The sequence below is a fragment of the Syngnathus typhle genome, linkage group LG10, assembly GCF_033458585.1.
Source record: "Syngnathus typhle isolate RoL2023-S1 ecotype Sweden linkage group LG10, RoL_Styp_1.0, whole genome shotgun sequence".
Taxonomy (NCBI): Eukaryota; Metazoa; Chordata; class Actinopteri; order Syngnathiformes; family Syngnathidae; genus Syngnathus; species Syngnathus typhle.
The window spans coordinates 5,328,487-5,340,161 of NC_083747.1; the positions used below are offsets into that span (position 1 = coordinate 5,328,487).

Sequence of the window (11,675 nt, forward strand, 5' to 3'; positions counted from 1 at the left end):
AAACCATCATTGAAATTGCAGGTGGGCAAACATTTGTGCTCAAGGGCGGCATTAGATTTTTAAAAGACGGACTAGCTCATTCACACACAAAGAAGTTAAAATGTAAAACAGGTTGTCTTAATTGTGAAATAATGATGTCACTAATGGTGAAGTGGGACACGCAAGCAACCTGGGCTGAGTTCCCACTCAGGAAGAGTGTGAAAGGTAGTCTCTCTCTCTACGCGCCTATTTTGGTGCTTAGTGTAAGTCTGCACATGGGTGGAGTTTTTTTTCTATACGTGTGTGAGTCCTGAATCCTAAATGATCTCACTGATGACTCTTCAACAAACCATGTGAGATATTTGTTATGGAGTTTTAATTTATTAGACATAAAACTGCACAGTCGTTCCAAACATTCAGTGATTTTTTTCTATTACTGAATATATGTATAGGGCAGGGGTGTCAAACTCATTTTTTTTCCCGGGCCACATTGTAGTCATAGCTTTTTTTGGAGGGCCATTATGACTGTCAACCCGAATAAATGTATGAGCACCTCATATTATATACAGTAAAAGCTACAAAACAAACCGACAAATAACTCGTTTTCAAATCAAAGTAAAGACTGGTCAAATACTTAAAAGAAAAAAAAAGATATTAAAAGTGAAGACAATTTGCAATTCTAGTAATGACACGAATTTGATGCACAATTTGTCTTCGCGGGCCACGTAAAATGATGTGGTGGGCCGTATATGGCCCCCGGGCCTCGAGTTTGACACCTGTGGTATGGGGTATTAAAAAAAAAAGTAAGAATATCCCGTACAAAATGTCCTTTTTTAGGATTTTTGACTGTCAGCAAAGACACGCTCAAAGACTTAATAATCAACACGAGCAGTGTACCGCCTCTGCGTTTGTCTTATGAAAACTAAAAGAACTAAAGAATGATCTCCTGTGTTGAGGCGGAAAATCACCTCGTAATGCTGCACTCATGGGGCTTCAGGGTAAACCCTCCAGTCAGATAAAATCAGGCTCAAATGTCTGGACAAGTTACAGCAACAGTGGCCACCTTGGCTGGAAGAAATAAATCAGCTGGCCTCACGGGTAGTCTCAGGGCAAGACCGGGGAAGGGCAACAGGTGGTTGTCAACTTAAAGAGAAAGACGGCCATCATCCACTTAGGGAAGAGCAGCAAGTCTGTCTGCTTCTCTGCAGGCTGCGCTAAGCTCAGCCAAGGAGCAGCAGGAGGACTGAATAAGGCTCTGTGGAGCAACTTCACAGGAGAAAACATCTACGGTATCCATGGCAACATGTTGTCAAGTAATAAAATAAATTAATAAAAAAATAAAATTAAACATGAGCACATAAAGAATTGTGACAATAGATTAAAACCCATACATTTAAAGGTTGAGAGCACCAGCGGAGCTAGAGGGGGGGGCCGCGAGGGCAATGACGCATCCTGAAGTAAGGTGCCATGCCAGATAATTGGCATTCCAGATTTTTCTGGAATGTTTTTTCAAACATTCCCACCCATCCCTCATAGGGAGAATTTTTGGGAGATTTTTTGTGGTTTGTGTGTTTGTTTTGCAGACCGTTTGTTTTGTATGTTTTTCTGCCCAAATCCAATCAACTGGCAAAAACCTTGGGTGAAAGTAGCCCAATCTGGTCAAAATCTCCAGCTACCCAGCAAAAGTGTTTGTAAAACAAAACCACATTTTTCTAATGTGAAGGATCCATTTGAGTTCCGTCTCTATTAAAGGTCATGTCCAAGTAAGGAGAACAAATCATCAGAATACTTTGACACAGTAACAACTAGTTCCCAGACCTCAGCGTCTTTGTTTACTTAAATCCATGCAGCCATCCAGTTGCTGTACCGCATTTCCTCATTAGAATCGTCAGTAAGCTGATTCTGCCTGGTCAACACTCAGTTGTGGGGCACATAGAGTAAAGACACATTAACACACCCGTAATTAGGCCTATGGGTAATTTTGAGCTTTCGCTGAACCTAATGTGTATGTTTCTGGAAAATGGAAAGACAGAAACTTCCTCAGCAAAACTGTTAATGACTAGGTCAACTTACTGACCTACTTCAGTTCATTTCCCTGGGCAATAAATAAATAAATGAATATATAAATAAATACATGAATGAATAAATAAATAAATAAATAAATAAATAAATACATAAAATTGAAATGCAATGTGTGTGTTCTTTTATGAGTTTCTTAATAAAAATAATTATGTCTGTAAAATAAAAAAGTAAGCGCTAAACGAGAAAAATCTGCAAAACAGGAGCATGTACCAAAACATGTCTGACTTTATATAATTAAAAGTTTAAGCAGCTGCAAATATGTTCTTTGCGTGTGTGTGTCTGTGTGTCTGTGTGTCATAAGCAGGCAAGTCTGCATGTGTTTTCACTCAGCTATTTCAGCAAGGTCCCTCCCATTATTCTGACACCAGGAGAGCCAATAAAACAAAGTGACAGAACATAGTAACTTTAAATACATGAAATGTTTTCAATCTGTGCCCTGCACCAGTGCGTATATTTGCAGAGTGTGTCTGAAATGCTGGTAATTTGCACTCAAATTAAGATTCAAGCTGCTTCCCAAAAGCTGCCACTGTGCATTGTATGCAGCAGCAATAAAACAAGCTGCTGGTAATGGAGGCGGTAATGGAAGCTCATACCACACTTGTGATGCAGCACAAACTTCACCATTAAAACAGTTATAAATGTACAGTTTAAATTGGCAGTGTGCTTTTAAGTACTCACCGATGCAGGCGTGAACTCTGACTGACAGCTGCGTCCGAAGTATAAGGTTGTGTTTTCTGCCTCTTCTGAAAAAGATTTTAAAAAAAAATACAATCAGTTCAGACAAATAATGAATAAATCTGTACTGGAAAGCACAAAGAGTAGAAAGCTGCTTGAGTCGGGAATGGGCAACCCAAAACCAAAGCTGCTATTTAAACCTGTTATTTTTTCAGCTGTTAGAAAACAAAAAGAAGCAGGGCAAGCAGCACAACAAGGAAAAGGTCTCCATGGGTGAAAATGAAGGATGGGAGCAGTACACAGGTCAACTCCACCCACAGTGTTAATGGAGACATGCAAAGACTCGATCACCGTCCTGTCAACAGCTTACAATGTCTGAGTGACAATCAAAGAGAAAGATGCCAGTAGTTCACCACAATGCTATTCAGGTCTCCACTCAAAAGCCTACTCTGAGATTTATGTCTGATGCTTCCTGTTAGTTGGTGTTGTAGAAAGGCCTGCTGTGAATAACACGTAAAAAAAATCGGAGTAACACATAGATCAGTATGTTACTAACATCAAGATGTCCGCCGACCAATGACATTAATGATTTAAGCCTACTCTCGCTTACCTGGAAATGCTTTCTGAAATTTTAGTACAGAGTTTACGAGTTTTAGTGCTGTTTTGTTTAGCCAAATAGTTTTATTGACTGACTGACTTGATGGTTTACTTGTTTTATTTATTTATTTGGTCATTAATTGAGCCACTGTGAAATAATCGCATTTTACCTAATTGGTAGACTTTACCACTCATGATAAGATGGGCAGATATTTTGCATTTTTATGCAAATAGGTGATCGGTTGTTCTCGGTTGAGGATCCACACATATTTTCAGGTGGGGTGGCCCCCAGTGTCCCCCTCTAGCTCCGCCAGTGGCGCGAGCCGCACTAGCTAATGAAATGTTTAAATAGTTTGCTGCAATCATAACCAAACCTTTATGTAGCATAGGACGAGCAAGGCAGCTTTTTTTTTTTATAAGTATTCATACAGTGAACCTTCCTTATTATAAAGTCATATGAATGACAAATTGAGGCTTTCTAACCATTACCTAAAAACAAATCACACAAACAAGCTCAGTAAACACAACTTTGGTGAAGCTCGCAGAAGATACAGTTACCCCCCCTTCAATTCAGCTCTGACAAATAGTCTTTCATGCTTCCTGCTCAAAGGCAGTGAGAAACTTCTGACTGGCACCGCATTAAAAGTCTGCTAGTGACACTCAAACAGCAGTTGGCCTGACAGTAGAAAAAGACTCAGCTCAGAGGGCAAATCACAATACTGCCTCGCTCTAAACAAGCATTAATACTACTCAGTGCATCCAAGCTGACATCTTTCCTACTCCAGTGGGGGGACTGGACCCAGCGTGCATACAAGCGGATTACGCAGCGGGGGGACGTCCGCACACTGCCGCCGTTTCGCAAATATAATAGCAAGCAACAAGGCAGATGTGAGACGGGAGCAACATCTGTCAACACGGCTGGCGAGATGAGACGGCAAAGAGGAACGTAATCCAAAAGGGTAACCAAAACCCTTTAGTAGTCACAAACGTCTGCTTTCTGTCGGCTTCACTGCAACGGTATCCCTTTACCGCACCTGAGGCTATACAGGCCGCCGTGCTCATTATCAAATTAAACAAACACGCATGGAATATAAGAGAGGCCCACCCCTTCCCCAATTAAATATGAAAACTGGGCACTCCAACAAAGAACTCGTCATGCGAGTAGAGGTGAAGCCCAAAACTGCAGAAGTAATCCTCGCAATGAACTTCACGTGGTACCTAATAAACTTTATATTTGTTTCTTGATCCAACATTTTTCTATGCATACCCAGGTGATGGTTGATGGTGCCGAGCCTAAGTCCAATTAAATATAATTGTCGTTTCTAGTTTTGAAAAATCGTTATTGACTCTGAATTTTTAATACTGACATAAGGGACTTGTTAAAATGACGTTTGCATTGTGAAAACCAAGTTACACTGGTGCTGATTATAATTCAGGTCGCTGACATCTCTACCAAGTTTACACTTTGGAGAAGATGCCTCTGGAAACAATGACCAGGCATGCATATTTGTGAAAACACACACACGCACAACACACAAAGCGTTGTTAATGATACCCTTAAACAGCTCTGCACACAAAGCAGCCAAGTGGTATTTTATTTCCCCTCTTGATGTTTAAGTTTCACAAGAATACATTTATTCTCCCTCTTCCAATGAAATCCAATGCGCACTTGAGTCCATCTATAATGTCCAAGTGGGTCAAGAGAAAATGGAAAAACATTGAAAAGTGAGCTGCCTTAAGAGAGTTCAAAGAATGTGACAAGAAACTTCTTTGGTCTTTGCTGGATTTTAATATGCTTTATAAAAGTTTGTCCAAAATAGAAAGGCGAGCAAAAACCTTGCCATAGACACATTTTAAATTGTACAGAATGTTTTTTTTTAAAAATTTGTTTATTTTTTTGCGCTTAATATTGTTTCACAAACACGAATTCCACATTATGACCTAACGCAAGTGTAGTTTATCTTCTCGAGACATTACAACTGGCTCAAATGTCCACCGTTAAACTTCAGAGGAGACTTTTATAGATGACTTGATGATAAGGTACAAGTGTCAGGCACTGTCATGGCTCAGTCTAAAAACAACAAGCGCTTTGAATGTGACTCAATTAAACCCTATGCCACTTTGACTAGCTAAAGCTGTGTCGGCCCCGGACTATACGCTTCATTTATAACTTAAAGAGGCAGCGTATCGGCGATGGGATGGCGGATTTACGAGACCCGATCTTCACTGGCCGGTGGGGTGGAAGTGATTATGGCCTGTTAAGCTCTTGTGATATGGATATCTCCTGGCTCTGTCAGAAGGACCATACTTTAATCTGATTGTGAACACCCAAGGTATGACACAGGCACCCCTGGAATGTAACCTGTCATTAATATCAATTACAGTTGCATTTAATGGCCATCGGGAAAATGGCGAGACTAAAAATAATTCTGCTTGTTAGTGCAATTGTGCTGCTATACCAAGGTCAACATGTATGACTTGGCATAAACATGTGATCTTGAGTACTTTGGAGACCTTTAGCTTGTATAAGCGAGACTTGTAAAAAGCAAAAAGGCCTCATCAGATGTAATAGTCATCAAATCAACAACAGAACCCTGGAGGGCGGCCGGGTGTACTCTTGCACATATCATTGCCATAAAAAGCCAGGAGGTCTACTGCCCTATTTTTACAAAATAATTGGCTCGCCACCTTCACCCCCACCACCGGCCTCCTCAGACAGCACAGTGTGGATTTAATGACACACATCCATGCCATGGTGAGCCAGCTGGCAAGACGTACGCCTTGGCAGACTGGATCAGTGAGGAGGTACGACGCCGAGTATTTTAGCCCTCACCGGCTTCCCATAAGCTCCAAACCATTTCACTTGACTTGGAATTGGGAAGAGAGAGTCGTCTGGAGAGAAGCATGTGAATTCCACGTTAGATAAATAAATCCCATACATGTTTGTGGTCCGGACGACCAGGGAAGCCCGTGCCAACCTTTGGATTGTGATCCTGTATATGAGTGGATACGTCAACACAATCCACAGTGCATAAAACATATGGAGTTAATATAGAACCAGGGCAAAAAAAGTGAACAAAAAAAAAAACACAAACACAATTTCCAACCTTTCTCTTCTTCGTCCAAATATCAAAAGTATGTCAAGACAAAACATATTATAGTTGTACGGTGGAGTCACATCTAATGAGAACGCTGAGGTAACTCAATTGTGATGAGGGCAATTACTCATGAAACATGTCTACACCTCTTAAGTGGTTGCAATGACATCATTGTTGACCTGCGGCCAAGCATTTTATTGGACGTGAACTCAAGGGGGTCCTGGAAACTGTCTTCTTTCTTTAACCCTGATAAAGAAGTAGCACGCAACTTAGTTTCATACCAAGTACTCAGTTTATGATGTCCTGATATCCAGGGAATCATTAAGAATACCTGCCATGCAACATTTTAAGAAAGTAAATTCAGTTAATACCATACCTATTTTTATTTCATATTTATTTTATGTGTTATTTCAAAGGCACAAACAGCACACAATGATCTTGTTTCCACAGCAACGTAAGAAAATGTGGGCACATGATAATAAAACAATTAAATTAGATCCCAAAAGTAAAAAAAAAAAAATGTAAATCAGGGAAAGGGCAAATCTTTTTTTACATCACTGTATGCTACCAGATGTCAGCGACCTAAAATATGTTTGCTTCAGGCATTGTCCTCATTACGTAATCCATTGTATGAAGACTGAATGAAGATTTCATGATGAAGATACTTCAATCAACTTTTCAGCAGCAAAAATGTTTCTTAAGTCGGTTTCAGTTTGATGAGCACTGATTGTGTTTTGCCAAACAAGATTAATTGCATGTACAAAAATGATTTGTTGATTCAATGCTGAACAGGAAACACAGCACCAAAAAAATGGTTGGATGGTTGATGATTTAAGAACAAATTTTGGTTTGAGGAGAATGTATTTTTCCACAAGAAACGTGCGGAAAGACTTTTGGAAGAGCAAAAGCAAACCCATCAACTCTTTGACACTCGGTTAGCTTCCTAAAGCCAAGTTTGGGAAGGCGAGATCATTGAGTCTCACAAGAAGGGTAACTTTACTACTTTGAACAAACGTGTGTAATACTGTGAAAATGTCACCACACAGACGACGGAAATGATCTTACCCTCCTTCCTCTTGAAATCCCTCCAGCTCGTCTTTTTGTTCTGCCAGCGTCGACTCCAAGTCCAGATAGCTTCCATTATGAGACAACTGGAGTGCACAGTCATCAGGCTGCAGGGGAGAGAGAGAAACAAAACACAAATCAATACAATTCAACTATTTTTTTTATTTTTAGAAAGATGAAAGATTTCATTGTCTTTAAAAGCCAACCTGCATACACATATGCATTCATGTAAACCAATCAAATAAATTAATTAAATAAATTAGCACATGCTGGCATATTCTCACTTCTAATTCTTAAATGTGCAATTCATCATGTGGCATCTATTTTAAACATGTTTTTTTTTTTGTTTTTTTTAAAACAGCAACCTAACGCTTCAATTGCAAAGCATATCCAAGTGTCTGCTATCTCCATTGAGGCTGCTAATGACATTTTCACATGTTTTCCTTCTCCTGTCTTGCTCTCTCTCTGCTGAATTATGTCATTGACCTGTCACCAGTGTAGCGTCTGCCCTCTAGGTGCACCTATCATGCGTGCACCGTGTAATGTTTGCTATGTCTAGGCCCCCCTTGATGTCAAGATGGGTCGCTTATCAGCTCCTGTCAGCACTTAACAACGACAAATTTGGGAGCAGCTTCGCAGTGTGACATCTTTTTGTTTGATAAACTGTCACACAAAAGAAGAAGAGAGGTGATTTGTCAGGTCTTTTGGGGGTTGTTTACAGACTGCAAGAATCAATGCAAAGGTGACCATCAGGGAATCATTTTCCATGATTGAAGTCAGTGAGCACTCCCACAGCATCGCAGACTTCCCTCTCTCATATCCACCGGTCTGGTCTTGTCTTTAAAACGATCACCAGCGGAACTAATTTGCCTTCACACAGAGTTACGCCATGTTTACACGGTAATAGAGTCAATGATATGCGAAGGTCTATCTGTAAACATCAATCTAAAAGTGATACCGAGTTTCTGGAGAAGGTCACAAAATAACTCCAAAAGTGTTTTGTTTTTTTCTGTGCTTGACTTGCTGCGCTACCACAAAAGGGTACCAGTGAGACCAGCAGTGTGATGATAACCATAGAACCAAAAATCGCAACAGAGGAAAAACAGTTGGCTGCTCAGTGCAATATGAGGAATATGATCCATTAAATATTAATTACATACATACTTCTGCAGGGATGACAATGGTGTTTTGATTTCTGTTCTTATACCCCAAAGTCAAGTGGACAAGCGAAAAAAGAGGCAGACAGAAAGAAGTGAGGCCAACTACCCTGAGCAAAGACAGATGAAGCCTGAGAGCGCTTCTCCAGACTGCAAATTACAGACTAGCATATCCAGACATACACACACACACACAAAGTTAGGCTGACCATTTATTTATGCCAAGAGACTAACTTTCCTTCAACACAATTGTGAGTGACATGAAACGTGTCACAAAGAACACACTATATGAGAGACCGACAACAAAAAAAGAGGAAACAACTTTTAACTCACAACTAACTCCCTTCATTCTGCCAAGCCCTGACAAAAGTAGCCTGTGTATTTTCCCTAACTGGACTCATTTCAAAGTGTTTCCCTGGCACTACATGATGCCAAAGCACTACTTTTTTTTGCTATGACCCTAGCAAAAAAAATACCATCTAAGCATTTTTTTTTCAATAAATAGCCCATTTTTGGTCAAAATTCTTGCTTGGATAGGCTCCAGTTCACCTGCTTCTGTCAATATTTATCTATCTATGCCAACATTCAAATGTCTGCTAAACAAAACACAATTCAAAGTGTTCAGTTCTTAAAAATGGACACACAATTTTAGCAGAAATGTTAGTATGAGCTAGACATCGTTGCTTTTACTTAAGTAATCAGCCTTTATGTCAGATTCTATGCCTTTTTCCTTACGTCGACAAATGTAAATGTAAAGCGTTATCACATCAACGGAGCTTTTTCTTAGCTGTCCCCCACCCAGGATTTGAACCCCCGGTGGCCTTGTGTTGTGACCAAGTCCAGAGAGGGAACCACAAGTTGTGTGCTCTCACACTCAGCCTTAGCCTCTCCCTTCAACCACCATACTGTGGTCCACTGACCAGGCAGGCGGTTAAGGGAGAACAACTAAAAATAAACACTATGCAATTTACAATTGAACTCTGCTATCTCCCTCCAATGCATGGTGCATCTGCAGAATGCACACACACTTTCGAAGCATTTTTCATTTCCACAAAGCTGCACAGAAGAAAAAAAAACAGCATCGACTCTGAATTGATTTATGACATTGCCCCCGGGTTAAAAGCCCAGGGCTATTGCACGTGTGAGCAATTTCAACTTCCTTGGCATCAAGTCTTCAAAGTGTGCTGTTTAAAAACAAGCAGAATTAAAAGAGCTTTCTCTCTCAAAGGTTTGGATAGTCTCTTTGAGACTTCTCCAAATCTTGAGAATGTCAGCTGGCATCTGAAAAGATCCCAAGCTCAATACTATGTACACTTTGAACAGGTGAATGGGACTCACTTCAATAACCATACCGACAAATCTGCCTTTTTTTAGAAACATCCAGATTTTATTTTTTCCACATTTGCATGAATTTGCATTTTAATTGATAGTTATCTGATAATGTCAAAAGAAATGAACTAATAATTTAAACACATCTCTATGCAAGTGTATCCAGATCTGGCTCCCGGGTCTTGAGTTTGACACTTGTGGCATAAAATGTTTCACAGTACGTTGTATAATTAAGTTGATTAATTTGCCCTTTTAGAACACCGCTGCATTTATTGTCAAGTACCCAAATATAAACAGTAGCTACATTGCAACCAAGCCTATTCCAGCTGATTTTGGTTGAGAGCCTTAACTGGTCACTATAGTCAATCACAGGGTGCATATTTACAAACCACACAAATATGGACATTACGGTCTTTAATTATTCTAACATGCACGTTTTTGGGAATGTAAGAGGAAGTCCGTGCAAACGTAATGGGAGAACATACAAATTCCACACAGGACTGATTGAAACCTTGTACCTCTAAACTCTGAGCCAGACATGCTAACCACAAGGGCTCTATGTTGCCTGTACTTAAAACAACCCCTTAAATTAAAATGATGTACAGCATACCACTATAAAACAATGGATGCATTTATTTTTTTATTTATTTTTTTAATCAGGTCAAAATGAGGGATTAATGTGGTTAGAACAAAACATGAGCAGATGCTTCCGGCCCTCAGCCAAAATATGCACACCCCATATTAAAATGACACCCAGCTACTGTACACAATAATGTCAGATGGCACTCTGTCATGCATTTAGTATTAAAATGCAAGTCAGCATCCCACTTCAGCAAAGTGCACTTGCTCAATGAACCTTCTATGTATTTGTTGGTAGCAACCCCAGGGGCCAATTATTAATGCGCATGTGTGAAGGAGCAGGTTAAGCATTAAGGAGCCTGTCAACATTGCATACCTTATGTGGGGCTCTGAGCAGCCTGTGCACTCCAGCTATCTGATTGATGAGTGGAATATCTTCCCTGAATGTGTACACTGGAGGTCTGCTGGGCTCCGGGAAGTTGGTGCTATTGAATGGATCAGTATCATCTAAGAACTGCACCCTGCACACAAACGTCGCCATGGTGTGTCCTCCATGCAAGGGGGGTCAAAACAGCGGACGCCTCCCGATAGAGCCTCCGGTGCAGGTTCCTCCGCTGCTGATTCTTCTTATCCTAATCGGAGCGTCTCCATGCGGGACAGTCACCCACTGACACCTCCATGCAAACACCATGCACCAAGCCGGAACTGGGGGAAAACAGCCGGTGTAAAGAAGTCAAAATCCGGGACTGTGTCTCTGACTCGCTTGCTGCGTCTTACTCTTATGCGGCATCCAGTTGTGTTGTGGTGCTGAAGCGCTGAGCCGATCGGGATCACTTCTCGGTCTTTGCTCTTGGAAAGCGATGCGCCAAGCACAAACTGGAAGCAGAGGACAGCTCATGTTACGAGTATGGTGGCGTCCTCTAGCGGACGTGATGAAAAGTACACTTTGGTGAACGCACGTCAAGATATACTGTGCATAGTCTAAATAAAACTACACAGCATCATAAACTGGGATGTGATTCTTATTAGTTTATTTTATTAGTTATTAATACGGCTGTCTTTATCTGTAAAGGCAAACTCGATAGGTGATAAACATGATAAAAATAAGCATGAA

The 11,675-nt window shown here is 40.6% G+C and overlaps 1 protein-coding gene across 3 annotated transcripts in view; it reads right to left on the reverse strand.

Moving 5' to 3' along the window:
* The window catches only part of fhod3b (formin homology 2 domain containing 3b), a 59,118-nt gene extending 47,679 nt beyond the window's left edge, over window positions 1-11,439 (reverse strand). For 2 of the 3 annotated variants that reach the window (XM_061289280.1, XM_061289278.1), the window contains exons 1-3: window positions 10,938-11,403; window positions 7,497-7,603; window positions 2,740-2,804 (exon numbers count right to left, since the gene is read on the reverse strand). In XM_061289280.1, coding sequence (XP_061145264.1) covers window positions 2,740-2,804; window positions 7,497-7,603; window positions 10,938-11,102 — 337 coding nt within the window. In that variant the 5' untranslated portion in view covers window positions 11,103-11,403. Of the gene's footprint in view, window positions 1-2,739; window positions 2,805-7,496; window positions 7,604-10,937 lie in introns of all 3 variants that reach the window. The other variant, XM_061289279.1, reaches the window with a different exon arrangement.
* Between the last annotated feature and the right edge of the window lie 236 nt (window positions 11,440-11,675).